This window comes from Papio anubis, chromosome 4 (assembly GCF_008728515.1).
Source record: "Papio anubis isolate 15944 chromosome 4, Panubis1.0, whole genome shotgun sequence".
In the NCBI taxonomy this organism is placed as follows: domain Eukaryota; kingdom Metazoa; phylum Chordata; class Mammalia; order Primates; family Cercopithecidae; genus Papio; species Papio anubis.
Window position 1 is genome coordinate 103,478,959 of NC_044979.1, and position 14,041 is coordinate 103,492,999.

At 39.1% G+C, this 14,041-nt stretch overlaps 1 protein-coding gene across 12 annotated transcripts in view; it reads left to right on the forward strand.

Moving 5' to 3' along the window:
- The window catches only part of BBS9 (Bardet-Biedl syndrome 9), a 583,258-nt gene that overhangs the window by 318,336 nt on the left and 250,881 nt on the right, over nt 1-14,041 (forward strand). For all 12 annotated transcript variants that reach the window (XR_002520717.2, XM_021935217.2, XM_021935215.2 and 9 more), the window contains one exon: nt 11,131-11,226. Coding sequence is in view for 11 of the 12 variants with exons in the window: in XM_021935217.2 (XP_021790909.1) it covers nt 11,131-11,226 (96 nt within the window). In the remaining variant the exon portion in view is untranslated. The remainder of the gene's footprint in view (nt 1-11,130; nt 11,227-14,041) is intronic.

Below are 14,041 nucleotides of genomic sequence, written 5' to 3' on the forward strand. Positions count from 1 at the left end.
AACAACAAAAGCTTGGCAGAAACTTCTGCAGGGCGCAAATGACTGTAATGTCTGACATGAGCAGAGAGCGGGTGATGGATCTCTTTCGGAGTTTGGGAATCTGAGAGGGACAGACTGCAGCTCAGCTGGGTGGCCCTGGTGTAGCTAACTGGGAGGCATCCCCACTAGGGGCAGTCTGACACCCACACCTCACAGGGTGGAGTACACCCCTGAGAGAGAGCTTCCGGCAGAATCAGACACTGAGCCCTGTATTCAGCAGAAATATTCTATCTTGCAGCTCTGCTGCTGATATCAAACAAACAGGTCTGGAGTGGACCTCAAGCAATCTCCTTGTAATTTTACAGCTGAGGGTCCTGACTGTTAGAAGAGAAAACTATCAAACAGGAAGGACACCACCAAAACCCCATCAGTGGAAATTACCACATCATCAAAGGCCAGGAGGCAAGATAAAACCACAAAGATGGGAAAAAGCAGGGCTGAGAAAGCTGGAAATTCAAAAAGAAAATAAAGCCTCTCCCGACAAAGGGCCATAATCATCGCATCAACAATATTATCAAAGCTGGACCGAATGACTTTGTGAGGATGGGGAGAAGAGACTTCAGTCATCAAACTCTCAAATTAAAGGAGGAGTCACGTACCAATACATAAAAAGAAACTAAAATCTTTGAAAAAAGTGGAAGAGTCAGTGGCTAAGAGCGAATTAATGCAGAGAGTTCATAAATATAAATGAATGCGAAGACCATAAACCGCAGAACCTTGTCAAATGCTCCAGTAACCGAGCTGGATCAACTGGAAGAAAAGTGTCAGCGATTGAGGGATCAAATGAATGAGAATATGAAGAAGAAGAAACAAAAGAAAAAAGAAAAATAGATAAAGCCTATAGAGGTATGGGATTATGTAAAGACCAAATAATGACTGGGGTGCCACAAAGTGAGAGAAGAATGGAACCAAGTTGGGAAAACATCCCAGGGATATCCTCAGGAGAACTTTCCCAACCTAGTAGGGTGAGCCAACATTTAAATCCAGGAATGAAGGCATACACTGAGCTACTCTCCTTGAGAAGAGCAACTCCAAAGACACACATAGTATATAGTCGCCAAAGTTGAAATGAAGGAAAAAATCTTAAGGGCAGCCAGAGAAAATTGGGTTACCCACAAAGGGAAGCCCATCAGACCAACAGCAGATCTCGGCAGAAACTCTCAAGCCAGAAGAGAGTGGGGGCCAATATTCAACATTCTCTAGAAAGAATTTTAAACCAAATTTCATATCCAGCCAAACTAGGTTTCATAGAGGTGAAGGAGAAATAAAATCCTTTACAGGAAACAAATGTGGGGGCACTGTCACCCACTAGGCCTGCCTTACAAGAGACCCTTAAGGAAGCACTAAACAGGAAAAGGAACAGCGGTACCAGCCATTGCAAAACATGCTACCCAAAATGTAAGAACCATTTTAGGCTAGGAAGAAACTTCATCAACTGTGAACCGAAATACTTGGTCAATATCATAGCCAAAGGGATCCGTTTCACATAACAATATTAACCTTAAGTATAATGTGGAGACCATGCTCAATTCAGGAACTGAGCTGGCAAACTGGATAAAGAGTCAGAACCCATCGGTCTGCTATATTCAGGAGACCCATCTCACTTGAGAGACATATACATAGGCTCAAAATAGGGATGGAGGAGGAGATTTACAATAAATGGAGATGAGAAAAAAGCAGAAGGGAATTTGAATATCTCAGTAAAACAGACTTTAAACCATCAAAGATCCAAAAGAGACAAACAAGACCATTACACTTAAATGGTAAAAGGATCAATTCTTGGAAGAGCTAATATCCTAAATATATATGCACCCAATGGAGCACCAGATTCATAAAGCAAGTCCTTAGAGACCCCTGAGGCCAGGCTCCATACAGTAACAACTGGGAGACTTCAACCTCCACTGTCAACATTAGACAGATCAAACGAGACAGAAGTTACTTAGGGATATCCAGGGTGGGAACTCCATCTCACCTTAAAGCAGACCTAATAGACATCATGAACTCTCCACCCCAAATCAACAGAATATACATTTCTTCTCAGCACTACATGCTTACTCCAAAATTGACCCACATAGTAGATACAAGCACTCCTCAGCAAATGTGCAAACGGAAATTACAACCAAACTGTCTCAAGGGGCCACACAGTGCAATCAAACTAGAACTCAGGCTAAGAAACTCCGTCAAAGGCAGCTCAGCTACATGGAAGTAGACAACCTGCTCTGATGACTACAGGTACATACTTGAAGTGAAGGCAGAAATAAGAAGATGTTCTTTAAGAGCCAATGAGAACAAAGAGATGCAAGCATACAGAATCTCTGGGACACATTTAAAAGCAATTAATGTAGAGGGAAATTTATAGCACTAAATGCCACAAGAGAAGCAGGAAAGATCTAAAATTGACACTCTACTTATCACAATTAAAAGAACTAGAAGCAAAACAAACCATTTCAAAAAGCTAACAGAGAAGACAGAAACTAAGATCAGAGCAGAAGTGAAAGAATAGACACAAAAACCCTCAAAATCAATGAATCCAGGAGTTGCTTTTTCAAAGATCAACAAAATTGACAGACCGCTAGCAAGACTAATAAGAAAGAGAAAAGATCTAAATAGGCCTTATAATGCATGATAAAGGGATATCACCACCGACCCCACAAATACAAACTACCATCAGAGAATACTATAAACTATGCAAATAAACTGGAAAATCAAAGAAATGGATAATTTCACAGACACTTATACTCTTCAAAGACTAAACCAGGAAGAAGTTGAATCCCTGAATAGACCAATAGCAGGCTCTGAAATTTAAGGGCAATAATTATAGCCTACCAACCCAAAAAATTGAGGACCGAGATGGTTTCACAGCTGAATTCTACAAGAGGTACAAGGAGGAGCTGGTACCATTCCTTCTGAAACTATTCCAATCAATAGAAAGAATCCTCCTAACTCATTTTATGAGGCCCAATATCATCACAAGGACAAAGCCTGGCAGAGACACAACAAAAAAGAAATTTTAGACCAATATCCCTGATGAACATGATGCAAAAATCCTCCAATAAAATACTGGCAAGCAGTTCAACAGCACATCAAAAGCTTATCCACCATGTGATCAAATTGCTTTCATCCTATAGGATGCAAGGCTGGTTCAAGCATTCACAAATCAATACAAGCATAATCCAGCATATAAACAGAACCAAGAGACAAAGGAACCACATGATTATCTCAATGGAGTGAAAAGACTTTGACAAATTCTAGCAGCCCTTCATGCTAAAAGCTCAATAAATTCGGTGATGGACATACCCCTCTCAAAATAATAAGGGCTATTTATGACAAACCCACAGCCAATATCATACTTGAATGGGGCAAAAACTGGAAAGGAATTCCCTTTGAAAGCTGGGATCAGACAGGGATGCCCTCTCACCACTCTATTCAACATCAGGTGTTGGAAGTTCTGGCTGGGCAATCAAGGGCAGAGAAAAATCAGAAATTATTCAGTTAGAGGAAAGAAGAAGTCAAATTGTCCCTGTTTTGCAATTGACATGATTGTATATTTAGAAAACAGCCATTGTCTCTCAACCCCAAATCTCTTAAACAACACTAACTTAAAAATCAAGGATACAAAAATTAGTATTGCAAAATCACAAAGCATTCTCCATAAGTAACAGACAAACAGAGAGCCAAATCCTTGGAATGAGCTTCCATTCCACAATTGCTAAAGAATAAAATACCTAGGAATCCAACTTACCTGGGGTCTGTAAAAGGGACATCTTCAAGGAGAACCCCACAAACCACTGCTCAGTGAAATAAAGGGACTTTAAACAAATGGAAACCACCATGCTCATGGATAGGAAGAATCAATATATCGTGAAAATGGCCATACTGCCCAAGGTGAATTTGCGATTCAATGCCATCCCCATCAAGCTACCATGGGATTTCTTCACAGAATTGGAAAAAACTGCTTTAAAAGTTCATATGGAACTAAAAACCACTCCTTCTGGCAGCAATCCTAGTCAAAAACAAAAGCTGGAGCTGCCTGACTTCAAACTATACCACAAGGGCTACAGTACTTCATGGCATGGTACTGGAGGTACCCAAAAGCAGAATACATAGATAACAATGGAACAGAACAGAGTCCTCAGAAATAATACCACCACACCATCTACAGCCATCTGATCTTGTACATTAAAACCTAGAGAGAAAACAAAGAAATGGGAAAAGGACCCTATTTAATAAATAGTGCTAGGAAAATTGGCTAATAGCCATAAGTGAGAAAGCTGAAACTGGATCCTTTCCTTGCCTGTATACAAAATTAATTCAAGATGGTTGAGAGACTTAGAAATACCAGACCCTAACACACAAACCCTGGAGGAAAACCTAGGTAGTACCAGCCAGAGACATGAGCATGGGGCAAAAGGAACTTCATGTCTAAGAGCACCAAAGCCATGGCCATAAAAGTAGCCAAAAGATTGACCGATGGGATCTCATTAAACAAAAAGGAAGCTTCTGCACAGCAAAGAAATACCTAATATCAGAGTGAACAGGCAGCCTACAGAATGGGAAGATTTTTTTTGCAAGTCTACTCATCCGACAAAGTTAATATCAGGAACCTCAAAGAACTCAAACAAATTTACAAGAAAAATAAACAGCCCCCATCAAAAGTGGAGCCAAAAGGATATGAACAGGGCCATTTTCAAAAGAGACATTCATACAGCCAACAGACACGCTGGGAAAAAATGCTCATCTATCTGCTAGCCATCAGAGAAATGCAAATCGAAACCACAATGAGATACCACTCTCACACCTAACGATAGAATGGCGATCATTAAAAGTCCAGGAAACAACAGGTGCTGGAGGATGTGGAGAAACAGGAACACTTTACACTGTTGGTGGGATTGTAAACTAGTTCAACCGTATGGAAAACAGTATGGCGATTCCTAAAGGATCTAGAACTGAGAAAGTACCTATATGAAGGCCAATAGCCATCCCATTACTGGGATACCTGCAAAAGGATTATAAATCGGCTACTACTCAAGACCATACACTACGTATGTTTTATTCTTTACCTCGTATTTCCTACTATAAAGACTTGGAATCCAACCCAAATGGCCATCAGTGACAGACTGGATTAAATGTGGCACATATACACCCATGGAATACTATGCAGCCATAAAAGGATGAGTTTGTGTCCTTTGTGGCAGGTTGGGATGCAGCTGAAACCATCATTCTTAGCAAACTATCACAGACAGAAAACCAAACCACGGCGTAATTTCTCCTCACTCCTTAGGTGGAACTGAACAATGAGATCTTGAAGGGCTCGGAGACATGCAGGCTATCATGAGAAGTGGGAGGGAGGAGGATTGCATTGGGAGTTATACCTGATGTAAAATGGCGAGTTGATGGTGCTACAGCGAGTTGATGGAGTGCAGCTTTCAACATAACAGTATACATATGTAACAACAAACTTCTCATTGTATACATGTACCATAGAACTTAAAAGTATAATAATAATAATTTAAAAGAAAAAAGCGTAAAAATGTAATGCTAACTTTTGTACCATAAATTACACATTTGAAGTGTATAATTTTGAAAAGTTTTGATTTCTGTATTTATTTGTGCAACCATCTCAATGGTTAAGATGCTGCATATCATGCGGCATAAAGTTTCTACTATTAGTAATTCCTTATCCTGCATCCCAAGCAACTACTGATCTGCTTTCTGTTACTAGAGATTAATTTACATTTTCTAGAATTTTATAAAATAGAGCTATATAGTGTATGTTCTTTTTCATCTGTCTTATTTCCTCCCATTTTGATATATGTGATTTTACAATATGGGAACTTCTCAAATCTATTGTCATGCCATTTCATTTTCTGCAACAGAATCTTTGGAAGAAGCAGAGTTCTTGTCACCGATAAACCCCCATTTATCAATTTCTGAATGGATCATAAATTTACTGTTATATCTAAGAAATCTTTCCTAATCCAAGGTTACAAAGTTCCTCTCTCTTCCACCCCCCCCCCCTTTTTTTTTTGGTAGAAGTTTTCTGGTTTTAAACCTTACATTTAAGTCCCTTCCCCATTTTGTGCTGATATTTGTGTGTGATGTGAGGGATGGATGAAATTAACGTTTTTGCATCTGGGTGTCTAATTGTTACAGCACTATTTTTCAAAGACTATCTTTTTCCACTGAATTGCCTTTTCAACTTTGTTGAAAATCATCTGACCACATTTATGTGGGTGTATTTCTGCTTTCTTAATTTTGTTCCATTGATATCTTTGTCTGTTGCTGTACACCAGTAACATTGTGTTTTGATGACTGTAAATTTATAATAAGTATTGAAGCCAGGCAGTGCAGTTTCTCCAACTTTATTCTTCTCAATGTTGTTTTGGATATTTTAAGTCCTTTGCATTTTCATATGAATCTTAGAATCACCTTGTAAATTGAACAAAACTGGCTGTTGGGATTTTGATTGGGATTGGGATTATATTGATTCTGTAGATCAATTTGGAGAGAACTGATATCTTAACAATATTGAACATGGTATCTCTGTATTCTAGTTTCTTAAGATGAAAGTGCAGACCATCATTCATTTATTTAGGGTCTATTTTGTTTCTCTCTGTGAGGGTTGGTAATTTTTCATGTACAGGTTTTATAAATCCTTTGTGAGATATATCCCTATTTCATGTATTTTTATGCTATTGTGTTTTTTTTCGATTTCATATTTTTCTTTGCTAATACATAGAAATACAATTTATTTTCTTTTCTTTTGAGATGGAGTCTCACTCTGTTGTCTGGACTGGAGTGCAGTGGTACGATCTCGTCTCACTGCAATCTTCGCCTCCTGGGTTCTAGCAATTCTCCTGTCTCAGCCTCCCAAGTAGTTGGGACTACAGGCACACGCCACCATGCCTGGCTAATTTTTGTGTTTTCAGTAGAGATGGGGTTTCACCACATTGGTCAGGGTGGTGTCGAACTCCTGACCTCAGGTGATCCACCCGCCTTTGCCTCTCAAAGTACTGGGATTACAGGTGTGAGCTACCGCGCTTGACCTACAATTGATTTTCTTATATCAATCTTGTATCATGCAACATTGTTAAACCACTTGCGGGATCTATTAGCATTTTTGTAGATTTAATCAGTCAGATTTTCTACATAAATGATCATGTTATGTGCAAATGAAAACAGTTTCATTTCTTCCTTTCCAAACTGGATTATTTGTTTTTGCTTGCTTTTTGCCTTGGCTAGAACTTCTGGCATAATGTTGAATAGAAATGTTGAGAACAGACATTGTCTTTCACCATTAAGTATGTTTTAGCTATAAGTATTTTTTAGAATTTTTTTTTTTTTTTTTTTTTTTTTACCAGGTTGAGGAAGTTGCCTTCTATTCCTGGGTTGCTGAGACTGTAATCAGGAATGGATATTGGATTTTTTTCAAGATTACTTCTATATCAGCTGAGACATTCTTATCATTTTCTTCTTTATTTGGTTAAATATGGTGGATTACATTGATTAATTTTTAATGTTAGCCCAACCTGCATTCTTGACATAAATTATAGATGGTCGTGATATATTATCTTTTCACTATATTTTTAGGTTCAATTTGCCAAACTGTATTTTAGTATTTTTGTATCTATGTTCATGAGGGAAATTGATCTGTAATTTAGCTTTTTTCTACAGTTATGTGAATAATTTTTACTCCATCCCCCCACATTTTACGTTTTGATGTCATGAGTTTCTTATATCTGGATATTTATACTTCTCTCCAGATTTGAAAGGTTTTCTCTTATCGTTTCGCTTGATACTGTTCCTTAAATCTTGCAGCCTTTCTTCTTTCCTTTCATTTTTTTCCTCATCTCACTGTATTTTCTAATAATCTTTGAGTTCACAGATTTTTTCTTCTGCTTAATCAGTTCTATTTTTGGTGTTCTTCATTGTATTTTCTGCCCTCCCCCTCCCTGTCTTCCTCCCCTTCCCATGCGCTCCCCCTTCCCCCTCCCCCTCCCCCCTTTTCTCCCCTCCCATCCTCCTCCCCCTCCTCTCCCCTCCCCTCCCCTCCCCTCTCAGGGTCTTGCTCTGTCATCCAGGCTGGAGTTCAGTGGCATGATCACGGCCCACTGCAGCCTTGACGTCCAGGGCTCAAGCAATCCTCTGATCTCAGCCTCCCAAGTAACTGGGACTATAGGTGCATGCCATCACACCTGGCTAATTTTCTTATTTTTTGTAGAGACAAGGTTTCACTTTGTTACACAGGCTGATCTGGAACTCCTGAGCTCAAGTGATGTGCCTGCCTCAGCCTCCCAAAGCGCTAGGATTATTGGTGTGAGCCACTGTGCCTAGCTGTTTTCATTTCATTCATTGTATTTTTTCAGCTCCAAAACTTGTTATTCTTCTGAGTTTTTTTTCTCTGTTTTTTGTTTTGTTTTGTTTTGTTTTTCTGGTTTGTTGAGCTTCTTGAAAACAGTTATTTTGAATTCTTTGTTAACTTGTAGATGTCCATTTCTTTGGGGTCAGCTACTGGGAAATCATTGTGTTCTTTTGGTAGGGATATGTCTCCTTTGTTTTTCTTGTTTCTGGTCGCCATACTTTGATGCCTGCACATTTGGTGGATCAGTCTCCTCTTTCCAACTTTGTGTGCCGATTTTGGTGTGGAAAGACCTTCTATGGGAGGGTCAAGGGTGCAGGCAGTATGAGATGTAGAGGTTCTGGCCCTGGCAAGGGCATAACAACATAAACTGTGTGCAGCTCTTTTAGCTGTGGTTGGTGTTGGTAAAGATTGCAGGTATCCTCAGTTACCAACTCTGTGAGTGTTCTCAGCAATAGTGAGGGCTGTTGGGATTTTTAATGGCAGTGTATGCTAGGGTACTCCCAACCTCTTTTTCTCCCACCAGGGAAATCTTAGCCAAGGGGATCTCTCTTGGCACTGTGTCTGGCTTGTGGGCCAGTTTCCAGTGCCTGATGAATGGCACCTATGGAGATGCCATGGAGCTAAGTCCTGAAGCGTGGGTATGTGTAAAGGGACTTTGGTTCTGGGATTTTGGGTGGTAATGGCACCAGTACCTGGGGCACAGGAACCCGCATTGCTGTGTTGGTGATGGTATGTGAGGCATTAGTGTTTATGAAACAGCTGGGGAGCCTGAGATGGGAGCATGGATGTGTGCAGAGTTACTTTGGCTCTGAGGTATAGGATGGGGCCTTGTCCTCTATGTCCTCTATCACTGTAATCATTACAGTGATGTAATGACTGAACCATAGTAATATGCAGAGAGACCTTAGCTGTAGGACCTTGGGTGTGAACTGGCTCACTATGGTGGTAGCTCTGGTATCTGAGACATGGATGGGCATAGTGCAGCCACAGAGCCAGTCTCTGAAGTATGCACATTCATGAAGTGACTGTGGCCTGGGGGTTAGGGGAATGTGCAAGGTTTGGAGGGGTGGTGGTTTTGGTCCTGGGGTGGTACAACAATAACTACTTCTTGAGCAAGGGAATATAGAGCCATGCCTTCCTCTCTGGGGTTCCCTGGTGGAAATGGCTGTTGGTTACCTCAGTGGCAAAAGATGCTGGTGTCTTCTGTGGAGCAGGCTGCTGGGAACCATGGAAGTTCCCACTCCACGGCTGTCACCAATAGCCTATTGCCTTTATTCTTTGTCACTAGTCATCTGCAGGGATCTTAGGTATGCTGATATAACCAGTCATTTGTTCTGTTTTGCTTCAGCTTCTTAAATAGGCCCTTGAGCTCTCACAGGGCTATTTTGGTTATTGAATAGCTGTCTTTCTCTCTATATATTTTTATTGCTGGGGATGAAGACTGGTGTCCCTACTTTACCATCTTGGTGACATCCTTTACCCCTGTGATGACGTTTAATATTTCTTCCCTTTTTTTTTTCTTTTTTTTGAGATGGAGTCTCACTCTGTGGCCCAGGCTGGTGTGCAGTGGTGCGATCTCGGCTCCCTGCAACCTCCGCCTCCCGGGTTCAAGCGATTCTCCTGCCTCAGCCTCCTGAGTAGCTGGGACTATAGGCGCGTGCCACCACGCCCAAGTAATATTTTGTATTTTTAGTAGAGACGGGGTTTCACTGTGTTAGCCAGGATGGTCTCGATCTCCTTACCTCGTGATCTGCCCACCTCAGCCTCCCAAAGTGCTGGGATTACAAGCGTGAGCCACCATGCCTGTCCTAATATTTCTTTTGTCTGTCACATTGTCTGTAAATTGGTAAGCTGGATCTACAGCTGGCAGAGTCAAGATTGATTATTTTGGCCAGAGTTCTTCCTGGATGGTAGTATAGACTTTCAGCAGACAGAGGGCACATAATATTTGTTTGTCTTTTTTTGCATGTGATGGTAACAGCCATTGATACTCAATGCTGAGATCCATTACTTCACTACAGGCTGAAAAATAGATATTCTATTTCTTTCACACTTTCTTCATTTTTTAGCTGGAATATTTCTCTAGAGAGAACCTTTCCTTTTGTAGCTGTTATATGGTGCAGTTTGAGTAGGGTTTTCAGGATAAATGCTTGGTTCTTTCCCTTTATTACTAATTTTTAAAATATTTTAAATAAACAGAGCTTAAAATAAATAGCATTGATTCTGTAGGATCATCAATAGTGACCATTTGTTTTTATTTTGTTTTTAAGTCTCTGTATGAACTCATGCCTTTAAACATATTTGATGTGTTTTACTCCATTGCAATTATTATTTTCTTTGATACCCTAATATTTTTATCTCTGGCCAGTAGTAGTCTCTTTAAGCTGGCTTTCAAGTCCTTTTCATAAAACCCTACCGGTTCAGTAATAGCTTCCTTGCTATCTGGTGTGAAAAGATATTCTAGGTTCATCTTGCGTATGTTCTGTCTCATATCTGGAATCAACCATTAGAATAAATGAAATTAAATGATTCCAGAGTTTGTGTAAGGCAGAAATTTCATTGATTGGAAGCTACTATGGAAATCAAGGTTAATATATTATAGTTCATACGTGGAGTTTATACATGACCAGTGACATCAAAAACACGCATCATTCAACTAAGATTCCTATTTCAGATGTGTTAATTTTGCCTTCTGGTTACATAAGGTGATTTCTCTCTTTTCTTTGTAGGTTTTGCCAGTCAGTCAGATGATGATCAGGTGAATGTAATGGGTTTTCACTTCTTAGGAGGTGCCCGAGTTACTCTTCTTGCTTCCAAAACTTCTCGTAAGTAAAACCATGTTATTATTGCTTTTTAAATTTTTTTTCTAAGGATATCACATCACAGAGCATACTCACATCAATGATTCCTGCGAAGGGTGATGTTCATTTATATTTCAGTAACTAAAAGCCATGATATTAAGTAGATAGGATGTGAAAGTTATGAAGTTAGGGTTGTGTTTTATTAGAGAACACTGATGTTGCCCAAGATTACCTTACCATGATCTAAATTTCACCAAAAATCAGATATGTAACTGATATATTCACTTTGTCTGAGTGTATATAATTTTTATCTTGGAACTAAGGAGAGTCTAACTGAGGGATTTAAATAAATGAAAAATATATTTAAGATAGGTATATGGTGAACTAGGTTTGGGAACTCCTAGAACTTGGAATTTTTTTTGTTTGCATATATTCTTGTTTATTCCTTTTGGACATTGGCAAAGATAACGGTGAAAGTGGATAACTTTTGCTGAGTGTAATTTCAATAGGCAGAAAGGTACATAGTCAAGTTTGAATTTAGATATGTCCTATTGATTTGGTTACTTTATGTATGTGAGAATAATAGTTGAAACTAGTCAATGTAAAACTAGCTCTTGACATATGTAGTATATTGAAGCTACTGAACTTACTGAGTTATACACACCTTCATGGAAATAAAATAAGATATTAAGAAGGGAAGTATTTAACAAATTTGTACTGAGGGAAAAAAGTACAAACACACACACACACACACATATACACCCCCATACCCCCTTGAAATATTCTGGCTCAGGACATTCCCATTAAAAAAAATATCTCTAGTTTTTCTGGTGAGCATTCACTTTCTATCCATGCACTTGCAGTTGTAGTTGGTTATTACTTTTCTAATAGTAAGAGTACAATAAGGCCATCTGTTTTTGAAAAAGAAAAGTATTAGCAGGAGGAACAGACATCCCATTTAGAAACTATAACTATGTTTTTATGGCTAAAATCACAATAGTTTCTGGAATATGTCAATTGGTGACTGGTAAAATAGACTCAGATACTATTGAAGACTCTAGAATAGGTCACAGAAATAAAAAACAACTCTGAGAAGAAAGAGAAGATTCTTTATTTTTGTGATTTTCCTGATTGGTCATGATTGCAGTATTCTTGACATTGGCATCATTTTTTAAAAAACAAATCATTTTATTTTGATAAGAAGACTTAACATGAGAGCTATCCACTTAATAAAATTTAAAATGTGTAGTTCAATATTGCTAACTGTAAGTACATAGCACTGTTTTGCTTTGATTAGCTTTAATTTCCAGTTAGATGGTAGAACCATTTTGGTGCATTTCTCTTAGTTTAACAATTCTTAAACTAAAAAAATTATGCCAACATTTCTTTGTGAAATTTTACACATTTGTTTGGCTGCAGTTGATGGTGCTGTATAATGAATCTGCAATTGAGACCATTAAAAAAGGCAAAAATTTGTGCAAATGAAGATATTTATATCCTAATGTGTTTTATTTATACCTTTTGATATAAAGTAACAAGTAGAACACTGATGTTGCCTGTGATTACCTTACTGCTATCTAAATTTTACCAAAAATCAAGTATACAGCTGATTTATTCTCTTTATCTGAATGTATGGCAATTCCCTGACTTAGCCATAGTAGGTAGACAAAATCAAATAGTGGAATAGGGCAGGACCTTTTAAACAAGGAGCCAAATGAACTGTGTAAATTGAAACCTGAATGATAGTCATTACAATTCTGTGATGGTTTTTGGCTGCAGTGACACACAGAATCCTACCTAGGAGATGCCTGTGGTGATGGAGAAAGATAGGTATAAGGAGAGTGTACTTTTCTGGGGTTGAGGCAGATGTTAGCGCTCCTACTGCTTTATCAGAGTGTTCATTCCTAAGAAAGGAATGAAGTAATTTGTACCCAATCTGTGTTTGACATTTTTCATTTTTTGAAAGGTACCTAGTATTAATTATAGTCCAGCAATCTGCTTTACAGAAAAATCCTACAAATGGAAAGAACCTAGTATTTCTTCCATAGTAACCAGTCAAATGATTCATAAGTCACGTAGAATTGTCCTTGGCTCTTGGATAGTATTTTCTGTGGGTTCTGCATATTCATCTCTTTTTAGAACTTGCTTGGTAAGCAGCCAAGGCTTCGTGTATGCTGTATGGCGATTTTCATTCATTTTTCTGATTCAGTATAGACCAGTCAAAGCAAACAAGAGAAAAGTAAGGTATAGCTCATTGTTTCAGACACCAAACCAAATTCCCTGGGGAACTGAGTAGGATTGTATTTTTACAAAGCAGAATAGTCGCTGGGTGTAGCGGCTCATCCCTGTAATCCCAACACTTTGGGAAGCCAAGGTGGGAGGATCACTTAAGCATAGCAGTTTGAGACCAGCCTGGGCAACATAGTGAGACCTAGTCACTACCCTACTATGCAGCCATAAAAAAGGATGAATTCATGTCCTTTGTAGGGACATGGATGCAGCGGGAAACCATCATTCTCAGCAAACTATCACAAGAACAGAAAACCAAATACCGCATGTTCTCACTCGCCGGGGTGGAATTGAACAAATGAGATCCACTTGGACACAGGAAGGGATCATCACATGCTGGGGTCCCTATTGGCAGGAGGGAAGGATAACGTGGGAGATATACCTAATGTAAATGATGAGTTAATGGGTGCAGCACACCAACATGGCACATGTATACATATGTAACAAACCACCATGTTGTGCACATGTACCCTAAGACAGAGGTATGATAAAAAAAAGAAAAAAGAAAAGAAAATTAGCTGGGTGTGAGGTGGCACATGAATGTAGTCCC